This window comes from Solanum lycopersicum, chromosome 2, assembly GCF_036512215.1.
Source record: "Solanum lycopersicum chromosome 2, SLM_r2.1".
Classification (NCBI taxonomy): domain Eukaryota; kingdom Viridiplantae; phylum Streptophyta; class Magnoliopsida; order Solanales; family Solanaceae; genus Solanum; species Solanum lycopersicum.
This window is the reverse complement of record NC_090801.1, coordinates 38,459,314-38,474,056: the sequence shown is the minus strand read 5'-3', so window position 1 is coordinate 38,474,056 and position 14,743 is coordinate 38,459,314. Positions and strand designations below refer to the sequence as shown.

The 14,743-nt window shown below is 36.6% G+C and overlaps 1 protein-coding gene and 1 long non-coding RNA gene across 2 annotated transcripts; both read right to left on the bottom strand.

Annotated features, from left to right (window-relative positions):
- Positions 1 to 614: 614 nt before the first annotated feature.
- On the bottom strand, positions 615 to 5,727 carry LOC138341687 (uncharacterized). The gene is made up of 2 exons (XR_011214535.1): positions 5,132 to 5,727; positions 615 to 877 (listed from the first exon to the last, which is right to left on the bottom strand). It is a non-coding gene; the product is annotated as an uncharacterized lncRNA (long non-coding RNA).
- Positions 5,728 to 8,405: 2,678 nt separating this feature from the next.
- LOC104645584 (uncharacterized) lies at positions 8,406 to 8,732 on the bottom strand. The gene has a single exon (XM_010317438.2). It carries the CDS (start codon positions 8,730 to 8,732, stop codon positions 8,406 to 8,408), a length of 327 nt encoding a protein of 108 aa, XP_010315740.2.
- Between the last annotated feature and the right edge of the window lie 6,011 nt (positions 8,733 to 14,743).

Here is a 14,743-nt window from a genome sequence, read left to right as displayed (position 1 = left end):
TACCTCAAATTTTTGTTCCAAAATGAAACATAATTCGGGGCTCGAAATGTAAAGAAAGCCTAAGATGGAAATAAATCATCCAATTTTCAGCACTCCTTGAACACTCCACAATGTAGCCTCGGTAATTCCCGACACGTGGGACTTTGAATCATCCAAAATGGAGCTAAAATTAACAAGATATCACCGAATCAATATAGTCAAAATTGAGAACTCAAAATGAACTACAACAATCTGATTTATCATGATTTTACCTCAAACGACGTGTACTTGAAACTTTCAATTACTCTACTGTAAAGCCACCAATAAAATAAAGCTTCCACACTTTGAATCACCTCATTTGGCCAAGAAATGAGAGATATGTGGGATTTTGAAGTTTCCAAAATGAGTTGATATTTATGCTATATAAGCACCAAATTTTAACATTTTTTTCGAAAACATAAAAACTCCGACAAGGTGTTCTTAACTTGGTCGGAACTCCGCACATGCAAACTATCACGACCTACAAGTACACCCTAGAAGTTAGGGAAACCCTTGGGTCAAAACACGGTGTACTCGACCACTCGGAAGTCTTGTACAAGTCACTTGACTTCATTACATAACATCATGCATTAATGGAGGGAATTTAAAACTTTTTTTAAGCATAAACCAAAAGGTATTTCATAAAATCGGAACCATCTCTAATAACATTGTCTCAAAAACCATCTAACTTTGACATGAATGAAACATCTTGGGGCGCAACCCACATAAAGTTTAAAACATAATAAAAACATAAAGGAACATAAAGGTTCGTCGTCGAAGCTATGAGGACTCATCACTTCTTCTCTTTTTGGGAACCTTGGAACTCTACCCTTCAAAGCAACTCAATCTTCTCAATACCCTGCATGAAAAACATGTAGGCAATGTGTTAGTAAGATATGTAACAAGTATGGAAACTATCATACCAAACATAAGATATCTCAAAGGGTTAGCCAATAATAGACATAATCATAAGAGATAAAAGACGTAAGCATAAAATGTATATCCTAAGCATATTAGAACATCATAAAGCACATAGGATTTCATATTTACTTACTTGACCTTCTTACTCTAGTGAACTACACCACAAGCTACCTCCAAGTATACTTGTGCAAGGCTAAGGTAGCATCCCATACTACTACCATAGCTAAGTATTTCTCTTTGGTCATTCTTGATCGCAATCTACTATCATAATTAAGACCTATGTTCTTCATACTAAAGAGTACTATACTCTTGTAACCATCTCAAAACATGTTTGTGCAATGTACAAAAGGCAGCCCATACTACCTCACATACTAAGCCTATCTTGACACCATACTTAACATGTTCACCCTCTGTAGCCTCTTTATTTCTTAACTTCATCTATAAAGATTCGCTCCCCTTTAGCATACTATACTAGGAAAGGCAACTCTAGTTCAAATCCTATCTTCAATCTCTTCACCATTAATAACCCTAGGTTATACCTTGTGCAATGCACTCTATCGCGCCCCGTTTTTCATCGAAATGGGTTTTGTGCATGATCTAATAACTCTTTTGGGATTTGGAGCTTTGAAGAGTCACCACCTAACAAATTAAAGTGTGTTAGGGCACCTATATAACCTAAATAAGTCTAGCTAAGGACAATGAGTCAGAGATCAGGGTAAGGGTTCAAATTACCTCGAGAAAAGGTGTCAGACATCCCTCGAGGTCCACAAATGTGGTTCCCGATCGTATCTCGTGCAATCTATGTGGGGGTTACAAGTAGCAAATAAGATCACTTTGTTTATTAGTTAATTAAATAGCATGCTCACTAAGTAATAAAAAATATAAAACAATTAAGACTATTTATCATATTAATTAATTTAAACATGCAAGGTTAGGCGATAGCAATAAATAAATAGTTAAAGTCATTTTTATTTAATTTAACATACGAGAATATGTGATAAACAAGTCGACCAAATAGCTCATGTTATTATTTTAATTAATATTTAAACATGTGAGTCTAAGTGATAGTAATAAAATATATACTAAGCAATTAATAAATAGACAAGCGAGAAGATAGAAAAGAGACGAATGAATAAGCAAACAATTTTATATTTTTGTAAACTACCCCAAATAAACATAATTATTAAACAAGTAAAGGGGTAAAAAAAGGGAAGGGAGACTCTAAAGAGACTTTTTGGATCAGCACTCGACTTTTCTTTTAATTTTTCTGATAGGATGCCGCATAGGGACAAACAAAACCAAGGTTTGTCTTTCAAGCCTGAGTCGATGTCATCATCTCCGTAGGGCCAACTACCACTACCCAATCACCGCATGCATTTCGTACCTAAATGGTGCCTAATCGTCCCGGATTTAATGTCAAAAGAGGCATTGGACTCTTAATGGGGTGGGTCAAGACAAAATAGAATTTAAGGTCCTCCTAGACACCAAGTCAAACAAACAAGACAAACAAAACAGTCAGTTTAGCATGGTAGGTTTCAACTTGGCCTCTAAATATTAATTAGACATACTTGCAAACAATACATAATTGTGAAAGGTTTCATGCTGAATGTGTGTACATACAAAGTTATAATAACAAAAAATTAATTACGAGAAGACAAATAGAATAACATAGATGTATATTTTAGTATTAACTTTAAAGTGAGCAACAATTAGTGACATGATATATTTTATTTTATTTCCAAATGGCAAAAGAATGTGATCTCACATGCATATGTATTTTAAAACAACATAAAAATTAACTATCAATTCAAAATATAACTTAGGACAACAAATTTATTATTTAATTAGGCAGAAAATTTATTTTAAGAACAACAATAGATCTCATATTAATGCAGAAAATTATTCTAAGTAAGTGACAAGTTTGTTTAAATGCAGAAATTCTTTTTTAGAACATTGACATATTTACAAATTTGGTTATTAATGTTAAAAATTTAATATATTTATTTGAGCAGAAATTAATTACAAATGGAGAAATTAATTAATAGCATATTTAGATGCAAAAGGGTTAATTATGATGCAGAAAAATATTAACTATTATTTATTTTTTGCAGATTTTTCTAGGCAAATTAGTATGACAAATTTTTTATGATGAAACACAAAATAATAATGTATGCAGAAAATTTGCTCTTTCATAGAGTTGAAAATATTGAGATTATCTAGTTGTAAAACATGCTGAAAATTATTAGGGAGTGACTTTAACGCACAATCTTATTTAATTAATTCCTATATGCATGGTTTCTAAGTGAACATATTCAAACATATTAAAAATAATTCATATTAACTAATAAGGGACAAATTGACAATTAAAGTTTTTGCTCCTTTCAACGTAAATCAACATACTAGAGATTAGCTTGTGATTCCTATGATTTATAGGCGATTGGAAAGTTAAATCAACACATATAGATGATGCAAAAATATTTTAGTTTTATAAGCATGCTTTCTAACACGAAAAATATTACAAATTTGCATATAATTCCCCCTCCTTTTAGACTATCGCCAAATATAATTTATAAATGAGAGCTTTAGAGTAATACAAATATTACAAAAAATTCAAATAAATAGATAAGAAATATATATATTCAAATATATGAATTAACCAAATAATCTTTCTTCATGGCTAATTTTCAACTTGAACTTCAAGTTTGAAACTTGTCAAAGCAATCAAATAACTACACAAGTAGTCATATTTATTTAGATAAGGTGGGACACACATGCATATGCTTAAAAATAAATTATACATATAGAAAATAATAGACCAATCAACTTACACAAATATATGAATGCAAAAAGAAAACTAACAGGTTAAGCAAAAAAGGAATGGTAGCAACGAAAATGAATTGATCCAACTCTTACTCTGACAAAGCAAAAGAGCCAAGTAGCACTTGAAAGTTACCGAAAACTTATTTTGTTTAAGAGTAGCAATAATATGAGTAGTAAGAGAATGAGAGAGCTTAAGAAGTCTAGCTCTTGCGTTAAGAGAGAATGAATGAGTTAATGAATTGATAGAATGAGAGGAGAGGGTCTTATTTATATAGTAGAAGAGAGGAGCATAATAAGGGAAATAGAATAAATTAAGGAGTCAATTAAATTCAATTTCCTTATTTTCAAGGAGAGCCAAAATCAGAAAATATTTTGAATTCATAACCAAATAATAAATTAGCACGAAATAAAGTTAGGAAGATAATATTGTTTTCCTTAAATAAATAAGATCCAAATAAAATTATTTTAAATTTATTTTACCAAATATAGAACAAGTAAGAAATCAATCAATTTTCAAATAAGGAAAAAGGGATCAATTAATATTGTTTTTTTCTTTTTCAAAGGAGATAGAATCAGAATTAAAAATATTCATTACCAAACATAAATAAATAAAATAAAAATAGGAAGAATGATATAATTTCCCTTAAATAAAGAAGAGTCAAATCAGTAGAGACACTCTTGCCAAATATGAGTCAAATTCTAGAAATACTTAACCAAAATTAATATGTCAAAAATATGTCCACAACTGAATAAGAAGAAAAATTATTAATTAATAAGCAATCAATTACAAATCAAAAAACTATTTAAGGGAGAAGTAAAAAATATAACTCCAATCAATATTCCAAAGATCACAGAACCCACAATTTTATCATATACGAACAGGTTGCATATCATGGCAAGAGTACTATTTTAATGCATCAGTCATGTAGTTCAACAAAAGGATCAATGCCAAATTAGCAAGTTGATAAGTAATCAAAATGACCACATCAAGAACAAATCCATAGGCATCATTTAAATAACTAAAGTTGGGGGCAAGTTTGCATCATATTAGTTTTGGAGGCTAATCAATTTTAAAGCAGGGTTCAACAAATCTGAATCAAGAACATACTAATTCTTTCTGCGGATAAGCAAAATTACAACAAAGTCGATAATAGATATAAGAACATTCAAACATCGACAACTTGCAACAAAACATGGTTAAGATCAGAAAAATAGCAACTTATAGCTTCTTCTACAATGCAATTCAAAGCATCTTTTAATCTTATATAAAGTAAATATGCATAGAAAATATATTTATATAGAAATCAAGAGCATGTCGATAATCAACAAATAATCATTAAGATATGAATAATAACTAATTGAGAGAACAAACCTGGGCGAATCCTTAGCTAGATTCAGAAAATTTGCCGGAGCCTTTGTTGTAGCAACGAGAAACAAGGGGAAAAGATAAAGTTGTAGAGCTGATGGCCGCCTTGCCTTCGCTGGAGCTGCTATACGTCTTGTCGCCTACTATTGGCAGGAGGCAAACAGAGGCAGTGGCAGCTGCTGTCCGTTGTCGTTGCGACTGCTTCTTGAAGTTATTGCTGCCGGTGGCTGGTGGTTTGTTGTTGTTTCAAGCAACTATCCTCACCGCAGAAACGGAAAAGAAAGGAGAAGAGGCGGGGGACTGGAACTGGGCGCCTGCTCTCCAGTTCAAGCCGGAATAAGACAGAGGAGAGGCGGCACCACACCTCTTGGTGGTAGTGATTTCCGCCGGGAAGAATGGCGAGAGAGAAGAGAGGAGGCTGCTGGAAAGAGAGCACCACTGATCTCAGGGAGGGAGAAAGAATGGAAACAATTTAGGTTTTAGCAGTCTTTGATGTATAGAGATGGGGGTTAATCTAGACCCTTGAATTAATTAAGATATTGGGCTAAGATTCAATCTCCTATTTAATGGATGGATGAGATTAAAAGACGGGTCTTAAAATAAAATTGGATTGGATAAGGAATGACTAAAATTGCAATTAAACTGGCTAGAATTTAAATGAAAGAGTGGATATTATTATAATAAAATTTGAATGAAGTGGCCAGAATTGAAAGAAATTATAATAAAATAGGTAAGAATTTAAATAATTTTGAGAAAAGTGTAGGAAGTACTATTTAATTAAAATACTACATATATTAAAATATTTTTTATATAATTGAAAATCACTTAAATTTTAAAACATTCGAAATTCATTAATAATTTTAAAATATTTTAATAATATTTACAATAATTTTATAAAGTAAAACATACTAAAATATATAATTTTCAAGCAAAATCGACAAAAAATTCTAAGCTTTAGATAAATTTTAAAATACGTATTTAATCGAATAGTATTCCTAAAAATGGTTAAAGATCGGTCAAAATTGGGTGTCAACAGCTTCCCCTTGGTTGATTGAGAATAAAGAATGAATTGTCAGGCAACCAACGTTGACTTAGTAGACAATTTTGTTTGACCGATGACAGATGTCAGTATGATCAATTGAAGCAATGTAGAGTTTAAAAAAAGGGTACGACCGAGACTTTGGTATTAAGCCGCCTACATATCTCTGGTTATACGAGAATCAGGACGTGTGTAGTTCTAGATGCAAGAGCAAATAAGCTCTTAAAAGTTGAAAGAGCGCTAAGGTATTTCAAGCACATCTATATCGAGCACATGCAATGATGCATTTGTTCGGGCACATGCAATATTGAGCACATGCAATGATAGGTTTATGCAATCTGGGGCATAATATAATGATGCAGTTTTTCGAGCATAATGTGATATAGGGCATAGGTGCAAATGATGCAATATCGTGCAGAATGTTATTTGCCAGCACAATAGTTTCTTGAGGGTGTACAGTAGCTTTGGCATTCCTCTTGTTGGAAAAGTCGGGTATTATCGATAGTTTGATATTTGTTCTTGTTGGAAGGAAAATGTGTCGTCGAGTTGCAATTTGTTGTAACTTGAAGGAGCTGTTTTTGTGTAGGTGTCTATACTTTTCACATTCAAATAATATTCATGAGTTTAAGAAATGAATGGGAAGGTTGATCTACTTCGTCTGGTGTGTTGTCCTTTGACTCGCCATCCACACCTCTTCGGGTATCTGCTTTTCATAAAAGGGAGAGAAACTTTGAAAGAATTTGAAATTATCGTTTAGTGAAAGAAGGTGATGTCGAATCCTTGACCATGGCATAGGTTGAGACTTTACAACATCTGATTCAAAAGTAGATCTATTATTCAGATCTTCGTTGTAAGCTGACTGCTTGTGAACTTTTGAGATCCTTTTGGAAGGTTCTGTCCCAGCCTTGATTTGTAGAAATTTTGAGGTTCCCTCAAAATTCTGCCCCAGTATCGAGGAGAAATGCTTTCAATGGAATTTTTGAGTTTGTCTCAAAAATTCTGCCCCGATATTGAGATTTGCGAGGAAAAAAAGAAAAACTTTTTCTGATGAAATTTTTGAGACCTTCTTAAAAATTCTGACTTAGTTGCCAAATAATGGAAAAATGAAGGTTTTTATTATGATAAGACCAAACCCCTATAGAAGCGCCTACATATTACCTCTTAAACGGGAATCAGGTCTGACGTAGTTCCAAATTACAAAGAGCATGAAGCAATCTTTAGATGTAATATTTTTTCACATAATCTGATTTGATAGGTTTTGGAAAAACTTCTCCATCCATTTATGCAAGTATGAGGGCCCCACCTGTTTGTACTCGAGAGACTATGTACGGGCCTTGCCAGTTTGGTGAGAATTTAAAGTTTGCTTCGTCTTGATTTGGGAAAATCTGCTTCAAAACTAGTTGCCCAGGTGAGAAATGTCTGGGTCTAACCTTCTTGTTGAAAGCTCTAGCCATTCTATTCTAATAGAGCTGAACATGACAGATGACATTGATTCTTCTTCCATCTATTAATGCCAGATTCTCTACCCGACCTTGTATCCAGTCAGCGTCACTCAGCTTTGCTTCTTGAATGATCCTTACATATGGTATCTCTACTTCGGCGGGTATCACAGCTTCAGTACCGTATACTAAGCAATAAAGCGTGGCCCGATAGAAGTTCTGATTGTGGTATGATACCCTAGCAATGCGAAAGGTAGATTTTCATGTCAATGTTTGTGGTTATCAATCATCTTTCGCAATAACCTTTTGATATTTTTGTTTGCTGCCTCAACAACCCCTTTCATTTGTGGCTTGTATGTTGTAGAATTTAAATGACTGATCTTGAACTTCTCACACATTGATCTCATCAGATCACTATTTAGGTTGGTGCCGTTGTTGGTGATGATTGACTCAGGAATTCCGAACCTACAAATAATGTTAATTTTGACGAAGTCATCCACAACTTTCTTTGTCACTGATTTCTGGGAGGTGGCCTCAACTCACTTGGTTAAATAGTCAATTCTGACAAGAATGAATTTGTGTCCGTTGGATGTTATTAGCTCGATTGGACCAATGACATCCATGCCCCATATTGCGAACGACCAAGGTGAACTACTGACATGTAGTTCGTCGAGGGGAACTCGAATCATATGTGTGTGAGTCTGACATTGCTGACAATTCTAGACGTAGCGAATGTCGTCTGTCTCCATAGTTAGCCAATAATATCCCATTCTCAGAATCTTCTTTGCTAATGTAAAACCGTTCATGTGAGGGCCACATGTGCCTCATGTATCTCTTCAACCAGCCTGCGAGCCTCTCCTGCTTCGACGCATCTTAGAAGCCCCATGTCAGGAATTCTCCTATAGAGGATTTCCCCACTTAAAAAAAATAGGGTTGCTAACCTCTGAATTGTACGCTTTTGTACATTTGTTGCATCATTTGTGTATTCGCCACTCTTCAAATATCCTCTAATGTCATTGTACCAGGGATTTCCATCAGGCTCTTCCTCAACATGGAAACAATAGGTTGGTTGTTCATGTAGGTAAATGTGAATAGGATCGATGTAATTGTGATCAGGGTGTCGAATCATGGAAGATAGAGTGGCTAAGGCGCCTGCGAATTCATTTTGGATCCTTGGTACATGCCTAAATTCTATTTTGACAAACCTTGTACATAGATCATGCACGCACTCCAAATATGGTAACAACTTTCGATTTTTCGTTGCCCAATAACCTAAGAACCTAATGAATCAATAGGTCTGAATCCCCTATTATTAGAATTTCCTGTACATCCAAGTGAATCGCCCAATGGAGCCCCAGTATGCAAGCTTCGTATTCGGCCATATTATTTGAACAAAAGAATCTGAATTTTACTAATACCAAATAATGTTGCCTGGTGGGTGATATCAAAACAGCTCCGATGCAGAATCCGTTCAAATTTTTACCTCCATCAAAGAACATTCTCTATCCATCATATTCTTCAGAAATGTCCTCCCCCACAAAGGCCGCTTCTTCATCTGGGAAGTAGGTCTTTAACGACATATAATCATTGTCTACTGTATTCTCCGCCATGTGATCTGCTAATGCATGTGCTTTCACTGCTTTTTGCGTGACATACACTATGTCAAACTCACTCAACAATACGTGCCATTTCGCCAGTTTACCTGTGCGCATGGGCTTTTGAAAGATATACTTCAAAGGATTCATCCATGAAATCAGATAAGTAGTGTGTGATGAAAGGTAATGTCGCAACTTCTGGGCAACCCATGTTAGAGAACAACAGGTGCGCTCTAATAGAGAGTATCGGGCTTCGCATGATGTGAATTTCTTGCTCATGTAATATATTGACTGATCCTTCCTCCCTGTTTTCATCATGTTGTCCCAGATGTAACTGAAAGCATTATCTAATACTGAAATGTACAATAGTAATGGTCTGCCATACTCAGGTGGAACCAACACAGGAGGATTGGATACATAGTCTTTGATCTTGTCAAATGCTTGTTGACATTCGTTTGTCCATTTTACCGCAGCAACCTTTTTTAATAGCTTGAAGATAGGATCACAACTGACGATAGACTGAGCTATGAAACGACTAATATAGTTAAGTCGCCCTAAGAAACTCATTACCTCATTCTTACTCTTTGGCGGGGGAAGGTCACGAATGGCTTTGATCTTTGATGGGTCCAATTCTATACCTCGACGACTGACAATGAAACCTAAAATCTTTCCAACAGGCACACCAAAGACACATTTTGCTGGATTCAGTTTCAGATTGTATTTGCGTAGCCTAGCAAAGAATTTTCGTAAGACATCCAGATGATTTGAACTTTTCTTTGATTTGATGATGACGTCATCCACATAAACTTCAATTTCCTTGTGGATCATGTCATGAAACAAAGTAGTCATTTCTGTCATGTACGTAGCCCCAGCGTTCTTTAATCCAAAAGGTGTCACCTTATAGTTATAGACGCCCTATAGCGTGATGAAGGCAGTTTTCTCAGCGTCGTCTTTTACATCTCAATTTGATGATATCCAGCAAAGCAATCCACAAATGATTATGTTTCATGCCTAGCACAATTATCAATTAGTATGTGTATGCTTGGTAATGGAAAGTTATCTTTAGGGCTAGCCTTATTGAGATCCCGATAGTCCACACAAACTTTGACCTCGCCGTCTTTCTTGGGCACTGGAACGACATTTGCGAGCCAAGTTGGGTATTCTATCACTTGCAGGATCCCAACATCTAATTGTTTTGATACTTTTTCTTTGATTTTTAGACTCAACTCATGCTTGTATTTTCTCAGCTTCTGATTTACAAGAGGACACCCTGAATTAGTGGGCAGTCGATGATCTACGATTGAAGTACTTAACCCTGTCATGTCTGCATAGGACCATGCGAAAATATCCTTATTCTCTATAAGAAACTCGATATACACTTTCTTGTCCTTTTTTTTCATATGGATGCTTACTCGGTTTTCTTGTTTGACCTCTGAATTTTGAAAGTTCATCACTTCTGTCTCTACCAGGTTTTGATTGGGGTTTTCCTCGAATTCCTCAACCTTTTTTATTAACTCCTGAGGGACCACATTGTCTTCGACTTCTTCTAAGTCATTAAAGTTAAGTTAGGCAGTCTCATTTTATACCATAGACTCATATTCAACATTTTTATAGTGGATTTTGCTGGTGAGAAAGAAAGTAGCGCAATTAAATATAAGGTAAAAACAAATGAGTGGGGAAACAACTTTATTTATAAAAATTTGAAAGTTGCATAAAATCTCATTTGAAAACAATATAGGGGATGAGAATTTAAAAACGTTTATTGAAAACTCCTTTATTTAAATTAAAAACTTAATAGAAAACATCTCCCAAGGCTACCCAGATGCCCGACGAGGTCTGCATGGAGTCGAGGTCCAGTTGCTGATGCTGATCTTTGCCTCCCTGCTTCTGCTAGGGCCCCTTTATCCTCCTCGTTGATCGCGACGTTGCAAACTTTTCCCTCTTCTTTGGTCAACGACAACCCCTTCAAGTCGTCTGAGATCTCATCAATAATGTCTCCCATGAAACCTGCTGATCAAAATGATTGACGCAATAGCGGTATGGGTTTCTTAAATGGATAATAGTACCCATCTTTAGGTGGTTTCCAATCGAGCCATTCTTCGGTAGTTTACTTATATCCCAAGCCAAAAGTGGTGGAATGTCGAACAGGTTATATAGGTTCGACTATCCCTTACAATTCAGCCCCCAAACCTTTCCCAAACTCGAAACCGAACCAGGCCATCATATCTATGATCTTTTGGCTAAACCAAGACTGTAATTCAATATTACCAACAAGCTCCACTGTATGGTACATTTCACCATCCATATGTTTTCTTCCTTCAATCGTGTATACAGGATACCCTTTTTTTCCATGGACTACAACCTCTTCGTAATCCCATTAAAACTTCAAGCATTCGTGAAAAGTAGATGTGACCGCTCTAGCCATATGAATCCATGGACGACCCAACAATATGTTATATGATAAGGGAATGTCCAAGATTTGGAAAGCTATTGGGAAAGTGACAGGACCAATGAGCATGTCCAAGGTTATCTCCCCAATAGTTCCCCTCTGTGAGCCTCAAATGCCCTCACGTTCATCTTCCATGCCTGAATTTTCGCACTATCCACGCCCAGCCTTGTCGGTGTGATCAGCGGGCAAATGTTCAAACCTGAGCCTGCATCAACTAATGCTTTAGTTATCACCTTACCCTGATACTGAACCGAAATGTACAGATCTTAATTCTGGGTTGTTCCTTCAAGTGGAAGCTCATCTTTTTGAAAAGATATTTTGTAAGCCTCAAAGACCTGCCCTACCATTTGGGCTACCTCTTCATGAGTGATTTTAGATGGAACATAAGCTTCACTAAGGATCTTCATAAAGGCATTTCGATGAGTTTCAGAAGATTGCAGTAACGCCATGATTGATATTTGGGATGGGGTTTTACTCAGCTGCTCAATGACAGAGTATTCTTTAGCTTGAACCTTTTATCAGATACACTTATATTCAAGCTCTACGACTAGTGTTTTGGATTTGCTAGAGCTTCCCTGAACCAAATTCTTAGAAGTGTAAATTCTTCTAGATTTGGTGACCCCTGTTGCAACATCTGTCTCTTCCACTTTCGTTTCTCTTTTGTTGTAATCCCAAGGTACAACATGTGTATCACATTGTATCGGGGAAGATGCCCTATAGACAGTGAACGGTGGTATAGGTGTGGCAATTTCTAATTCGAATGGGGCAAGTGGTTGCACTATCATCGATGCTTGGGCGGTGGTAAACATGGCTTCTTCTTTTTCGAGGGTCCAGATAGATTCTTCCCAATCCCAGATATCACCAACTTCCACCATGTTGACTTGGTGGTTAGGAAGAGGATTATTTGCAACACTCGGTGTAGGATCCTTGAGTTAGATGGTTTTTATATCAATCAACATTTGAACCTTATCCTTGAGGGCTCTGCAAACTTCGGTACTGTGACCCTTCATCCCAGATTGGTCGGCGCAGACCTTGTTAGGGTCGTACCACTTTGCGCAAACATCCACAGGTAATGCAGGAATTGGGGAGACGTACCCAGCCTGTTTCAGTCTTTCATAAAGTTGAGTTATGGGTTCGTCCAAAGGGGCATAATTTTTTGTAGGTCTTCTTTTATAGGGAGGTCTGTTCCGGTAATTGGTGTAGTTTGGAAGTGTGTTGGTAAGACATTATAGAGAGGATATGAAGCTTCAAATATTGAGGGGAGTGTTTTGGTAATATATTGTCATGGGTTGGGGAGATATAGGGGGTGGAGCTGAGGGATGTTGAGGTATGGAGTGTGAGGATATGGGGATGGAGGTGGGTTCGTTTCCTGGTGCCTCAAAGGGGCCTTGGTTCCATGAGCCATCATTACAGGACATGTTTTCTTTAGATTTTGTCATTTCACCAGATTGCAGAGCTTTGTTGGTTGCTTGAAAAGCCTCCAAGTTGATGATAGTCTCATTCTTTATGTCTTCTTCAATTCTTTCGCCTAGTTTAATGATTTCAGCGAAACTCTTTTCAGCCACCAGTATAATTCGGTTATAGTATTCTGGTTATTGGGCATTGATGAAGTAGTTTTTCATCTGAGATTCCTCCATAGGGGGTCTGGCCCTAGCCGCTTCAGACCTCCATCTTATGGCGTAGTCTCTGAAGGATTCACTAGGTTTCTTCTTCAAGTTTTGAATGTAAAACCAATCAGGTGCATTTTCTATATTAAAACCAAACCTTTTTATGAAATCCATTGCCATATCTACCCACTCGACCCATTTCCGCGAGTCTTGCTCAATATACCATGCTAGGGCCTCCCCAGTAAGACTCCTCATAAACAGATTCATGAGTATCCTCTCGTCTCTTCCCACCCCTACAAGTTTGTCACAATATATTCATAGGTGGGCTTTGGGATCCCCAATGCCATTGAACATCTCAAATTTTAGAAGCTTGTATCCTTTGGGTAGTTCTATTCAGGTGCATACACAAATCCTCGTAGCTCAGTCCTCCTAACCTCTTGTTTTCTCAACATGCTACACCCTATTGGTCAAGCCATCTAATCTCTCAGTCAGGTTTTTTATCAAAATGTCCTTTCGGTGGTACTCTGATTCATGAAGGACATGGTTCAGAGGAGCGGTTTCCACATATATTGGATTGAGGTTGTTGTTTCCAAGAGTATATGGAGGATTTTCATTTGGGGTTGTTTCTGGGAGGGTTGGCTTGGTTTGTTGGTAATAATGGTGGAACGGAACTTGGGTATTTTGGGCATGGGGTGGTGGAAAGGTATTTGGATGAGTGGGTTCATGTCGGGATATATTGATTGGAGGATTGTTTGGCATGGTTGTTTGGTTAGTGTGAGGAAGATTGTCTATGTTTTCTCCAAATTGGGCTTGGCCAAATCGCGTATGTGGGCTACCTCTTCTTCCAATTCTAGAATCTTGCATTCAAGTCTTAGGACAAGATCACTTGGAAGTTGTCCCCCCTCAGAAGCTTCAACTCTTTCATTGGTGTTGTTGTCATCAACCATTTTACCTTTATCTTTGGAGCTTGCTTTTTTAGGAGAAGGAGAAGGGGGTCTCTTTTGATCGTGTATGTGCCAGGATGAAGGACAGATCAACCTTGGGAAATGGGAAAATAATAGAATCAAGAGAAAAGATGTTAGGGGGTTAATAATAACAACACATTGTTTTGATATAAACGCCCTAAATGAACGGGACCTCGTTGAGCGAAAGGTAGGCCGAAGCGACACATAAGTGATGCACAATAATTAATTCAAGCCTTATTTGACAATTGAAGTTTAGAGGTAGATAATAATACTTTCATTTATTATATTGAAATAAATTTGATTTATTACATCAATCTAGAGATAACTAAAGGGCTAGGGATAATGTATGGGGAATAAAGAAAAAACATCAATTATGTTGCTCTCGAATGTTAGGCACAATCTGCTTCCTCATTTCTGGGGTGATATCATAATCGGTGTTGAGAAGGTTGCGAGCCCATCTTCTCTCCTCTTCATCGCCAAAACCTGGAAGATCTCCTTCGCTCAAATCTCTATGCTCTACGTCT

Excerpts from the sequence above, each read along its gene's own strand:
- LOC104645584 (XM_010317438.2), bottom strand. The coding sequence starts at position 8,732 with ATGATTCGACACCCTGATCACAATTACATCGATCCTATTCACATTTAC.